Source organism: Thunnus albacares, chromosome 4 (genome assembly GCF_914725855.1).
Source record: "Thunnus albacares chromosome 4, fThuAlb1.1, whole genome shotgun sequence".
In the NCBI taxonomy this organism is placed as follows: Eukaryota; Metazoa; Chordata; class Actinopteri; order Scombriformes; family Scombridae; genus Thunnus; species Thunnus albacares.
This window is the reverse complement of record NC_058109.1, coordinates 21,083,431-21,096,161: the sequence shown is the minus strand read 5'-3', so window position 1 is coordinate 21,096,161 and position 12,731 is coordinate 21,083,431. Positions and strand designations below refer to the sequence as shown.

At 38.7% G+C, this 12,731-nt stretch overlaps 2 protein-coding genes across 3 annotated transcripts; both read right to left on the bottom strand.

Annotated features, from left to right (window-relative positions):
• Nucleotides 1–1,500: 1,500 nt before the first annotated feature.
• si:dkey-197j19.6 (neural Wiskott-Aldrich syndrome protein) lies at nucleotides 1,501–5,702 on the bottom strand. Its single transcript, XM_044349806.1, has 9 exons — nucleotides 5,342–5,702; nucleotides 3,676–3,822; nucleotides 3,259–3,345; nucleotides 3,039–3,123; nucleotides 2,864–2,939; nucleotides 2,729–2,780; nucleotides 2,441–2,588; nucleotides 2,128–2,354; nucleotides 1,501–2,043 (listed from the first exon to the last, which is right to left on the bottom strand). The coding sequence occupies exons 1-9, from the start codon at nucleotides 5,438–5,440 to the stop codon at nucleotides 1,897–1,899; spliced, it is 1,068 nt and encodes a 355-aa protein (XP_044205741.1). The 5' UTR covers nucleotides 5,441–5,702; the 3' UTR covers nucleotides 1,501–1,896.
• A 221-nt stretch (nucleotides 5,703–5,923) lies between these two features.
• Nucleotides 5,924–11,942, bottom strand: LOC122981194 (MAP kinase-activated protein kinase 2-like). 2 transcript variants are annotated; one of them, XM_044349804.1, is made up of 11 exons: nucleotides 11,504–11,942; nucleotides 10,919–11,188; nucleotides 9,638–9,777; nucleotides 8,478–8,542; nucleotides 8,307–8,386; nucleotides 8,056–8,182; nucleotides 7,802–7,877; nucleotides 7,574–7,698; nucleotides 6,798–6,883; nucleotides 6,631–6,711; nucleotides 5,924–6,541 (listed from the first exon to the last, which is right to left on the bottom strand). In XM_044349804.1, the coding sequence occupies exons 2-11, from the start codon at nucleotides 11,180–11,182 to the stop codon at nucleotides 6,368–6,370; spliced, it is 1,218 nt and encodes a 405-aa protein (XP_044205739.1). In that variant the 5' UTR covers nucleotides 11,183–11,188; nucleotides 11,504–11,942; the 3' UTR covers nucleotides 5,924–6,367. The 2 variants fall into 2 exon arrangements, with proteins under 2 accessions (XP_044205739.1, XP_044205738.1); XM_044349803.1 differs by having other exon boundaries at nucleotides 10,919–11,942.
• Nucleotides 11,943–12,731: the final 789 nt, after the last annotated feature.

Here is a 12,731-nt window from a genome sequence, read left to right as displayed (position 1 = left end):
ATACGCACGAGCGAACTTGCACATTTACTTGTTATTGTTTTGTTGGACTCATGTACCTCCGTCCATACATGTACTCCTGAATACAGATGTTTTAAGCCTTTTTGTGTATGCACCATTATCAGTCACATATGCACCAGGCAGCGCGTGCAACTAATCCTTGACCCCAGGGTGCCCCAAATGACCCAGGTTACCCACCTGTCAGTTGGTTTTAGTCATTTCATTAATCACAAATTTGTATATTTTTGATTGCACAACGTAAATGTAAATATCAGCTAATTGGCTAATTTCAAATTCATTCATAAATACTATCTCACACCAGTCAGGATGTGCAATGTGTGAGAAACTAGGCACTGATTGAAAATTAATATATTACTTCACAAAATGAATGCTTGATACTGAAATTCAGTTCAATTCTTGTTAATTTTTATTAAATTCCATGCCAAATTAGTACTTAGATAGACTGAAAATAAAAATACTTATTACTATTTCCTTTTTTTTTTTGCAAAAAAAAAAAAAAGTCTACAACTACTACTACAAATATCTAATTTTCTTCTCTCTGAAAAATTGTCATTGGAAAACGAAAAATGTGGACATATACTCTCTATGACTTTTGGTCACCTTCTGTCTTGTATTTGGAAAATGCAAAAAAGAAAAAAAGGCATAAAAACGTTGTTTAATGGACTTGTTTAATGTAAAGACATAATTTTGTTTTATTGTATATAATTAAAGTGCTATTGTTTTTCTGTTTTTTTGTTTGTTTGTTGGTTTGTGGCCTGGTGTGGGGGAATGATGAAATGTGTGGACTGTATTGCTTATAGTAGTTACACTTTGATGAAATAGAAAATAATAAAAAATAGACTGGAAATTTCCGCTAAGGTGGGTCATGAGTTTTTACCTGATCTTGGGTCCCTGTCTTGTAGGGAGATCATGTGTCAAAATGTAGTGATAGGAAATTTATCAATTTATTTCATATTGTGCTCACAAATATGCAAATATTCCTAAATTATTAAATTCCTTAAGAGTTATTTGACATTTTCTTTTATTTGCTGGTTCCACAGCCTGCTAGTGAAGAACAAAAACAGCCCAAATAATGATGCTAAGATGTGATTATTGCAGTGAAACAGAGGGGTTTGAATTATTTTTGTGACCAACAAATAATGAGGAATTAAACTGCATATTGAACAAACCTGACAACATCTTGGCAGATGTTGCCCTCCTCCCTGTAAAAGTAATCCATACCAATCCATCTCCTCTGCTGTCTTCTCAAATTTTAATCGGCCATTTGTTGTAACATGTTTTTAGATATTTTTGGATATTTATATTTACTTATTAATGTTTTTTTAAGTAATAATTTTATAGCCTTTTATTGTTTTAGCTTTACTACCAGCATGTTTTTTCTTTATTTTTTTCTCTTATTTATTGTGTTTTGTTGACCTGCATGACGAGTTGCTTCATAAAATTACTCTTGTAGGAATACATAAAGTCTGTGAAGTGTTCAAGTTCAAGTTTATTGTCATTCTTCTCCTCACAGGTTATGCAAAAAGCAGGAATGAAATATAATGCCCCCAGGGCCATTGTGCAGTACATAAAAAACACAAACTAAAACAAAGCAATAAAAACAAGCATAGAACAATAGGAGCAGCAAACTTAGAAACTACACTTAAGATTAAAGTGTAGAAACATCAAAATGTGTGAACGGGGGTGTCAACAGGGGCAAAACTGTACATTTTTGCCCCAGGGCCCCATAACAGGTTAATCCAGCCATTTCCTTTTATAAGAAAAAACAGCAACAACAACAACAACAAAAAAAAACCAACTCAGATGTATCACAGATGTTTAATGAGCGTATCATACGCTGCATATTTAAAAACATGTTTTCCAGCAGTTTGATGCTTCTTATCGTTGTTCCTCTTTGTTAGTATCCGGCTCCATTTGATTTCCTTCTTCTCTTGAGCTTCGCTGGAGCAGCTGCTTTTGTTTGAAAACTTCTCTCAGTGCAGACAGGATCTGCTCACTTCTACCTGAAGCTGTTGGAGAACCCACCTGTAGCAAGAAAAGTTAACATCACTCAGTCCACACACTTCATATGTTCAATTTTGATGGTTGCAGAACTGTAAGTCCTCTTACATATTTGAAACTTGCACTCTTTCTGATCCTCTCTGGAACTGGAGGAGGAGCAGATTTAGGAGGAGGAATCCAAGCAGCAAGAGGACTCTGGTTTTGTGTGTCAGTGCCCTGAGGTGTCTGCTGGAAGGTGATGCTGCTCTTAATGGGTGGCGGTGGCAAAGGCCCTTTTTTCAGAGCAAGGGAGAGGGACACCCTTGCACCTTTTGGTAATGTCTGAGAGGCCGGGCCTGTGAAATATGCCAGATATGTACTTTGCAAAGAATTAAATGCTGAAAAGTTTGTAAACTGCACAACATCTTTCAAGATAAAGTACCTCTGCTCCTCAACTCTCTCTGCACTGCCTTCAGTCCTCCAAACTGGTTGATGATGCAGTCAACAGCCTCGGCGATGTCTTTGTCTTTCAGATCCTCTTTAGTGAGTTGTGCTCGCATCAACAGCTTTCTCATAGTGGGGTCCAGATCCTTAAATTTCACCAATAAAGCAGGTAAGGAGACTGATTTAATATGCTATATCTGTGTGTCATGATGTGAATTTTTTATATAGTGACTGAGCATGTGTTTGACTTTCTGAATGAGCTTTTCATGTGTATGTTTCGACTCACTGAAATAGCTGTTGGTGTAACTGTTGTAGATGGTGCATCCGCTGGTTTCACTCTACAAAGAGACAAACAGTAAATTCATTGCTTTAATCCCCCACTTGCTTACTTTACATCCAGAAAGTGGTAACATTTTCTCACCCTGGAGCTGCTAGGTCACATGTTGAGTTGTCCTTTTTATCAATGTTTGTCATTTGAATCATCCCTTTCATCTTTTCTGCAAAATGGAGGAAGTAAATGTGAATGAAAGATTCATGAGAATTCTTTTAAAAAATATGTTGATACACATGAATTATCTATTTGTTGTTATTCAAACCTTGCTTTCTTTGGACAGCCTTCACCGCCAGATGAAATTCCTCTGCCTCTGCCTCATTTGCAAAGTTGAAGCCTGCCTGGTGGCTCTGTGCAAACACAACAAATCTACACTAAACCAGCCCAAAACTAGTAGTCTGATGAACATGTTGCACACTTTCAAACTGAAACAGTTTTCCCATTGAATTAAAAGATGTAAAAAACTGTCAGTCTACTCGTCTTACATCTGCAGGGAAAGTGTGGAAGAACGCATTAGTTGCGGTGTACTCGAATGGGATGTAAATCTCCTGCTCCCACAGTAACTTGGCTCGCTGTGATTAAGGAAAAATGAGGGAATGATAAATGATATGAATGATAAATAAGCTGGTTCTGAACAGCTATTACAGTGTTACATGAGGTAAAGTACAGGCACACCCATCAAGATAAGATTCCCCATTGTTACTAAAGGAAATAGCAGTTTAAAGGAAACACTACAAGCTGTCCCTTGCGTGCAGCTGTACTCGCACACCTACATGCACACATGTAAACCAATGAAATGATAACAAAGTGAAGCTAAAACTTAAATGTTGCTTCATTTAGGGAAGTGACATACATGTGTGAGCGGGCGGAGTATCTCTCACGAGTTCTGTAGTTCCTCTTACCTTGACACAATAGAGATGCAGGAAGTAAGAGTGCACAGACTGATCTTCGATGAGACACACCACTCCGCAATCCAAACAACTCCAGCCTGGACCCCCATCCTGGTTCTCTTTAGCCACTAGAACCTGCGCTACTGTACTTTTGATCAGCTGAAATACAGTATTAGTTATAAAAATCACAACAATATAACATAATATAATGTAAATATAACAATATATTATGTGAGTATGGACTACTCAGAAGTTTAAACAAAGTATAAAGATGATGTGGAGTTATCAGAACTGTTTTTCTTAAGAAGAAGATTGAGAAACTGTGTGATTCATAACAACAACACAACCAAAGAATCCTGAAAGTGTAATTTTACTGTAATGAACTTTTTTGTCTACAATCAGTTCTGTCCTGACCTGAAAGTATTTTCCTGTAAGGCTCATCCCTTTCTTCTGAAAATTTAGTCATCTCCAACCCTGTGAGGTCTGATTTTCCTTTGAAAAATGTAATATCCTTTGTAACCTTTGACGCACTCTGGTTTAGTTTCAGAGCACGTCATTGCAGAGAAGCTGCTCCTGAGAGAGACTAATGACCTCTTTTTAGTGGCTGATGATGCTGGTGGGTGCTCCATTTAAACTCTCTTATATCTTGTGTGAGCTTCAGTAGATCAAACCATCTGAGGAATTGATGTCATGGCTCCTCCCTCTCATCATAGGTAAATCCATCCATAGTGCAAAAAGCATACAGAGACGCAGGATTCAGGTCTCATCTTTCCTCTATTCTGCATTGATAAGCAGTCTTATTTTAAAAGTGACACTGTTGGATGTGACAGAATTTAATTCAACCTACAGAAAACCAACTAAGAAGCTGTCATTGTTTGATTTGTCATTAATTTAACCATGAAGACTGACGCAAGTGTAGGCTTTGAAAAGTAAAACGTTGTGCAATTTCTTCTTTCAATTAGGAATATTTTCACAATTACTAAGTTTTTTATGTTTTTAGGGATGATGTTTTTATCCTTTCAAACATGAATGCAACTCTATGCAGTGCAGTCTTTCTGTATCTTTTCCAACCTTTACCAAAGACAGCTGTTACCTCCAGGTTTCCCAACAAAACACGGACACTTTCTTTTTGACCATTTAAGGAATACAACACAGACCTTAAACCCAACAAAATCACATCATCACTGGCTGAATCTTCATTGGCTTTTACAATACAAAATGAACATCTTGCCTCTCAGTTTTATGGACTTGTTATGTGAAGACTGTATTGATTATGTTTGACCTCTCATTTATATTTTCTGCTTCTCTTTTGTGCTTTAAACAGTACCACATGGAAAAAAAGATTATTATTGTACATTTCTACATCTTGCAGCAGCTGCTCTGGCACTATAACATGGTTTGTTACTGCCTGGCAATACAAACATCAGATAGTAACTGTAAACAACAAAACAGCCCTCACAGAGAGCCCATTCATCCACCAGGCCTCCTCTGATGGATGCTGCTGATAACATGGAAACAACATCAGGAAACAAAAAATTGAAAGTTACTGAGTGCAGGGACACTGTCATCCGATCATACAGCTGATTATCATCCACCTGTTACACTATACAGAAATAGCTATTTTTGAACTGCTTTTTACAGATTTTAATTCGAAATGACTGTAATGAATTGAACTGACCTCATGCTGGGGTTGGAGCAGAGTCGAGATGACACCTTTCTCACGAATTGTCAGGAGATCACTCATCACCTGACATCCAGGAATCAGACTGGACGCCATTGCAGAGACTGTCCTTTTTCACTTTTTACTCTCTGCTGCTGTTTGTACCTCGTCCCTTCACCTTTTCTAGATGTATCCACAGAGCCTGCTCAGCCTGAAGACATTCAGTCCTGATCCTAACTGCAACTGGGTTGAACAGCAACATTTCATGCAGTGGGTCATGCAAATTTATTTGACTTGGTGTACACTATTTATTGTATGGCCTGTGGCTTTCAGATACCAACTGGACAGTCACTGTCAAAAGGCCCAAGATAGCAAAAAGACATTTGTTACCATTATGTATTCAAACTGTATGTTGTTAAAGGTACCAGCTGTTAGTTTGCATGTACAAACATTGCTGAAACATCACTTCTCTTGCAGCATAAAACTTTTTGAGTTATATTAGATGGTGTTAATGGCTTAGAAGAGGCTTTCAAAGCAAAACATTTCAAGTGTGTGGAAATATCTGGTAATTTTGATAGATTTCTTTGTGCAAGAGCCATGTTAACACTTTGACCTCTCATGGTTTTAATGTCCCTTTGTGCATTACATTATTGACCATCATCAAAGTCCCCAACAGAAGAATTATTAATTGAATGTAACCTTGTCTAGTACATACATTTTATAACGTCCTTCATTGTTTACAGCAGGAGGAACAATTTTCTTTCATTGCCAGGTGAGGTTTTATAATTCCAAGTGTAAAATAAGATTTACATATACAAAAGTGACTCGACACAGTTGTAAAACATAAAAAACAGTAACAATCAAAATACACAACATTCTTAAGACTATTGAGTGCAGTGATACGAAGAAAGAAAAAAAGTAAGTAAAATACATCAAGTGGCATGTAGATGGGAAAATATTGCTAATAATAATAACTCTGGCTTTCATAGTTTTACACTACTTCTGTCCAATAATCATTTCCCCATGTTTTCCAGAAAATGTGACTTATCTATTACTATTACACACTACTTCATCTCCATCTCCTCCCCTTTCAGCTCCTCCAGGTATGGGCCTCTTGCGCCTCTTGTTGAGCAGAGGGTTGTTGGACGTGTCCAGGTCTTTAATCTTCACCTGGTCGTAGTCAACACGCATGGTGGCCAGAGCACTGGTCATTTCCTCCTGTTGGAAGACAGAGACACTCTTTGCTGTAAGTCTTGTAGTTTACTGCCACCTCGTGGCCTCATTCTGAAAGTAATATTGAGTCTCACCTTCACATCATCCCAAAGCTCCTTATCCTCTGTCAGAACACGAGAGGTGTGGAGAGGAGTTGGAGGGACCACCATTGACTGCTGTGGTGTAAAAGCACAAATATAAGTTAATATACAGGGGAAACATACAGATCTATAGCCACAAGGCTTACAAAGTGTTAACTTACACTAATCCAGGGATAGTTCATGAACTGTCCAATGGTCATCCTCTCATTGGGGTCTGTCTTCAGTAACTGAATGATGAGCTGTTTGGCTACAGAAGAAATAAAATACAATTAAACACACAGATGAACCAATATGTCTGTAGTGTAATGAGCATCTAAAATTAATAATACAGTTTCTTTTCTATTCAATGGAGACTTCGTACAGGTTGTTTTTCATGTTTTAAGAATGTGATTAAATCAGTACAACATGCCATCGTTAAAGTGAAATCGTGTTGTGGCTTAAATCTTAATAAACATGTTGTGCTTCAAGTCACTGCAGACTTTTTTCAGTATTAAACGAAGACCATGATCTTCCCCTAACCTTAATCAAGTGCTGCCTGTGCCTAAATATAACCATAAACACGTTAAATGATGCTGTGGTGTCTACTAGTGGATATTGTGCTGCAAGATTAGATATTTTGGTTGAGAAAAAAACAACTAGGTACATTGTCTCTGAACATTTCATTCATTCACGTTTTCATTCATTGAACATTTTTGCAACTTGCAAAATATGTTAATTAATAATATTTTCTCATTTTGTTGAGAGAAAACACAATTCAGTCAGCATTATGTTTCTAGCAAAATGTATTTGCTGTTGCAGTTAAGTTGTATATGAAGGTCATTTCTAAGAGACAGGGTTTCAAAGAGGTAAGCTAAGGTGTAATGCAAATATGCACAACTTTTTCACAGTTTTGAAGTCTTTTTGCTGCTATTTATAAATGTAATGTCTGAAATCTGACCTTCCTCAGAAACGTCAGCCCACTCAGGGTTGGGGAACTCATATTGGCCCAATCTGATCCTCTGCTTCATGCCCGGAGAGATGGCCTGGCCTGTGTTTGAGTAGAACGGAGGAAATCCACAAAGCCTAGAAACACAAGATAAGACGAGAGACTATTTTAACCAATACACAGAATTGTGTAGTAGCCCTAAGCATTTCATTAAGTTAAATAGACACTTATGATACTCACAGAATGTACATGATGACGCCCAGAGACCACATGTCACATGATTTGTCATATTTCTCTGGCCCAAGCACTTCTGGGGCTGAATGGACAAATAGATACAGTAAACAGCAATAGAAAGACATGATGCAGACACATGTGGACAACATGAATGACAACAAACATAACCATAAACTATGTCTATGGCACATTTAAGCTACTGGCATTCATGTAGAGTAGCTCCTGATTACACCATGACTTACATGACAGGAAACACTCACCGACATAGTAAGGAGTGTAACAGGGAGTTTGGAGGGAATTGTGCAGTGTCGTCTCCTTCGCAAAGCCAAAGTCAGTCAGTTTTAGTATAGCGTTACTCTCCTTGGTGGTGTAGAGCAGGTTTTCAGGCTGCAGTATGTATGAGTATCAGAAAAATATGTAAAAATCAGAATTTCAATACTATTTATTTAGCTAAAAGTGTTTATCTTTGCTTACATTTTCTGGGAAGAATAATATTTGACAGCAGCTTTACCTTTACATCCCTATGAGCGATGTCCATGTGGTGGAGGTACTCTATGGCCGTGCCGATGTCATGCATGATCTCTGACGCCTCTGATGGACAGACATGATACAGGTGTAACGGCACAGGACACAATGTAGAGATTCATGAATCTTCATCTGTTAGATGTGAACTCTGACCCACCTCTCTCTGTGAAGGCCTGGTCCCCTCTGGCCTGAATGCGACTGAACAGCTCCCCTCCCTCCATACTGAGACAATATTAACAAAGAGATCAGAACTGGGACAGCGAGGGGACTCTTGGCAAACGAGCACTGTTCTCCGCTGCAATCGTGGTTTTATAACAAAGCAAGTCATTGTGCCTCACTGCAGTATTTACTGTTCAGATGAGTCCAGTCTTCTGAGCAACAGCAGACTCTGATGACTCAAGCAGTAAGGAAATTAAAGGGAAATTCCACATGAAAAAACAACATCAAGCTATCCTGTTGATTTAAGACCAGAAGGTTTATATAAACACAGACAATTACTTGACTAAGGTGTTTGAGATAATGGTGTTACCAGGTGACACTTAATATTGAATTAGCAACAGACTAAATGGGCTCAAAATGTGTTTTTGCTCAGTATATTACATAATCAGATGAGCTCTACTTGAATGTAGCTGTAAATCAGAGGATTTCCCCAAAAAGTGTCTTATGTCAAATGCTGAAATCATAGCTTTGCAATATCTTCTGTGTGTTCCAATCACAAGTGGACAGTGTCAACGTTTGTCATATAGTATGAATGGAAATGCTTCTAGTCCTTATGTTCTCACTCCCAAGCAGACTGTAACTTATTACCATCTTGTCCCTCTGCTGCTTTACAAAGTGTCAGTCTTGTTTCAGTCAAGTTATATAAAGGACAAAATAACAATGGAAAGTAATGTATAGAGATGTACAGAGAAATGCCCTAAAAGGGTTTATTTGTTATCAGTGCCTATAAATTTAGAAAGACGTTTGGTTAAGTCCAAAATTTAATGCAGGTTGATAAATTAATACGATCCAAAGTAGTCACCAAACACGTATTTGATATGCATTCTTGTGCCAGGTGTGATCTGAAATCAATCTCAGCTGGATCTAGACACAATCCAGACCTTTATAGACATAAGACACAAGTTCTGAACAGGGCTGTAGTGTCGTAATATCTATTCAGTTACTCAAATATGAAACAGCTTTAGGATGTTTGTCTACTGATTAATGCAAAGCTGTACTATATCATATCATGTGCATGTCAAATATATTTTAGCACTGATTTCTCCTTAAAGACCTAAAACAAAGCAGACAATGAACAACAGTGCTAGTAATGCTCACCACTCCATTATGATGAGGAGACATTTCTTCCCCTGGTGCATGTTCTCATACAGGCTGAGTATCCGGACAACATAGGGACCACCGGAGACTCGCCAGTGCAGCTCCACCTCACGCCGGGCTTTAGGGGTATCATACAGAACCTGCTCCATAGACAGAGTACAGCACAATGTAAACATATATTAGTGTAATGTTCCAGTTTTATATTAGGTTGTTTGACATCTTTGTGAAGAAATCAATCATAAACACAGTTACAAACACATTAATCACATGTTTACAGCTCTATTAGTAGCCACTAATAAAGCCTATTTACTTTCCAAGCAGTAACAGAGAACATTGAGAGTGAATACTTAAACAACATGTTTATCTTTAAAGACACAGTGACTGTTATCGCAGACCGGGGTCGGCGGAAATCCTATTTTCTTAGACATGCAGCCCAAATCCTTGTGGACATGACAATGCGTTTTGAGCACTGAAGGAGGAAGAAGGCTTTCCTCTAAAGCCTCTATGCACAGTCTGTTGCCTCTCACAGAACATGAGGTTACTTAAAAATACAGTATACAGAGCAAACACTTCACATTTCATTATACCTTTCGGTTGTGGCTTACCACCAAGGAAAACATGTGGAGGCACTCATGGGGCTGCGCTTCCTGTTTTTATTTTCTTAAGGCTTTTCTGCAAATCCTACAGTGACTGTTTACTGACATACCAACTCTGAATTCTTCACAACTCATATTTTCCAAGTTCCTGTTCAGATTCACTGTTAAATATTTCAAATATGCAGTGAGCCGAAAGCCTAATGTTGAGAAAAAAAAATACAGATTTTTACTTTCTGTTAGAGGATGAGAAGCACAGATGATTATGTAAAGTACTAACAGAGCAGATCTTTGTCCACACAACAATCGCCAGAGCGTAGTGGAAACATGTGTCAAAGCATCCCAGACAGCATATCACTGTCTCTCAGACGCATCCACTGTCTGGGCAGCACAGTAACTGAATTTGCTCTGAGATTACTGCTCCATCCATCCACGGCTGGAAATTCCTATTTCATCTGAGTCGCATGACATAATCAGTGTAATACAAATTTGAAACCATTACTGGCCATCAGGCTTTATATACAGTGTAAATCCTGCACAGATTTACAGTATAAGACGCCATTAAACAGTGTGGACCACAGACACAGCAGAGATGAATAATTGATGGGTGCTCTCTTTCTTTCCAGTGACAGCAGCCTCCAGAGGACTGTTTAGATCTTACAGGATAAAGAATCAGGCAAACACACACCTTGAGGGCACATTTCTCTCCTGTCTTCTTGCAATAACACTCCAGCACTTTGCCATTTATTCCCAAGCCAAGAACCTGAGCGGTGATTTTATAGTCATCTGTCACTGCATGTCTCTTGAACTCCAGCTTAGAGTAAGCAGGAGGCTGGATGTCAGTGAGGCCGCTGCCCAAGCTGCTTCCAAGGCTGCTGGAGTCGCTGTGGCGCGCTGTCCCGTGCTGCGCAGTAATTTGATTTACCGACTGTTCCTCTTGGTTATGATGCATTTTTTTCTGTAAAAGCCAACAGTGGCAGAGCAAATGTCATCAGTCTCTGCCCCAGAAAATATCCAGTATCATTCTAGTTCATCCACGTCCGCCTAGAGGAGTTTTGTACTTCCATCTCGACACACTTTGAACACTGTACAAGCAAAATGAGGTATAAAATCTATAAAAACCTCCTTGGTGTACAGAAAAAAAAGGGCGGAGGTCTTAAATGGCACTGTTATATTTACACAGAAAACTTCCACCTAAACACTGGATGTGGGTGTAGAGATAATAAAACACAATTAATGACTGGGAGAAAACAATGCTAGAAAAATCTGGTACCCCCTCCTGGTCCTCATCACGGTTATCTGCCTCTTCCTGCAGGGTACACCAACATCTCCAACTCTCTTACGTCAGCGCGGAGCGGCTCAAATTCATTCACGATTTTCTTAAAGGAGAAACTACGCGTAAATACCCACGGCAGGGAAGAGAGACCAAAAAGCTCTGTCTAGAAATGAAACCTAAGTACACAGTCTACATCCGGAGGCGTAGAAATGGAAACTTGGCCCCCAAAACGTATATTGTTCTGCGTTTCCATATAGCCTTTAATGACGCTGGAGTTTCTGCGGAATCTCTGTTTGTCCATCTGTTGCATCCTCACCACGTTATCCTACTAAAAGCACTGCCCATATTAATGCTGAGCCACAGAGACAAGAGGTTAATTGTGCCATATATGCTGAGTGTCAATTAAAGCCATTAACTAAGCGATCAAGATGTTACTAAAAGCTTGGAAATGCAGCTATAAGGGTTCATCAGAGGACGCCATGGCAGCAGGGTACACAGAGGGTGCCAAGAAACCACTCAAATGTGACACCGAGAACAAATGAAATGCTTACAATAACAGCTCATTTGTATTTCATATATTTAAACATTAGTATTTGTTTAGAACTACTATCACACTTTTAAGCGAGGATGAGACAACACACAGCCAGTACACCAAGTTTTGTTCATTTCAATGGCATGTTATCATATTGTTCACTTTATAATATCTATGTTTAATTTATGCTCTAATGCTTAATTGGAGCATGAGTAATGATGATTTCATGCATGAATTAATGCAGAATGTATCATGAATTCCAACAAATGATCAAGTCAATATGACTTCATGTGATTAGTTAAAGGAAAACTTTGGTATTTTTCAACCTGGACCCTATTTTCCCATCATTTTGTGTCTAAGTGACTAATGGGGACAATTTTTGAAATTGGTTCAGTATTGAGCGAGAGCACTGCAGCTGGCCATGAAATGGGTTGCAATGTAATCTGACAAGGCAATAGCGGCCCATCGATGTATGTCCACTAAAAGTATTTGTTTTAGCCACTGACAGGCTCAGATTGTTATTACAAGTGTCTGACAACATTATGGACAGGACCACACAGAGAAATACAACACTTTTATCTTTTGCTTGTTCTGGGTCTGTTTGTTGCAAGTAGGTCTATCTGGACTAGCAGTATCTACACCACACACACTTTACTACATGACACGCCCACTTGATTAGGTTTAGGCATGAGG

What these genes read in the sequence shown, in the direction of transcription:
- si:dkey-197j19.6 (XM_044349806.1), bottom strand. Translation starts at nt 5,440, where the DNA reads ATGGCGTCCAGTCTGATTCCTGGATGTCAGGTGATGAGTGATCTCCTG. An exon ending in GAGAGAGTTGAGGAGCAGAG is followed by an intron (nt 2,355 to 2,440) that starts GTACTTTATCTT and finishes CATATTTCACAG; the next exon opens with GCCCGGCCTCTCAGACATTA. An exon ending in AGAGTGCAAGTTTCAAATAT is followed by an intron (nt 2,044 to 2,127) that starts GTAAGAGGACTT and finishes TTCTTGCTACAG; the next exon opens with GTGGGTTCTCCAACAGCTTC.
- LOC122981194 (XM_044349803.1), bottom strand. Translation starts at nt 11,182, where the DNA reads ATGCATCATAACCAAGAGGAACAGTCGGTAAATCAAATTACTGCGCAG. An exon ending in TGAACTATCCCTGGATTAGT is followed by an intron (nt 6,712 to 6,797) that starts GTAAGTTAACAC and finishes TTTACACCACAG; the next exon opens with CAGTCAATGGTGGTCCCTCC. An exon ending in AGCTTTGGGATGATGTGAAG is followed by an intron (nt 6,542 to 6,630) that starts GTGAGACTCAAT and finishes GTCTTCCAACAG; the next exon opens with GAGGAAATGACCAGTGCTCT.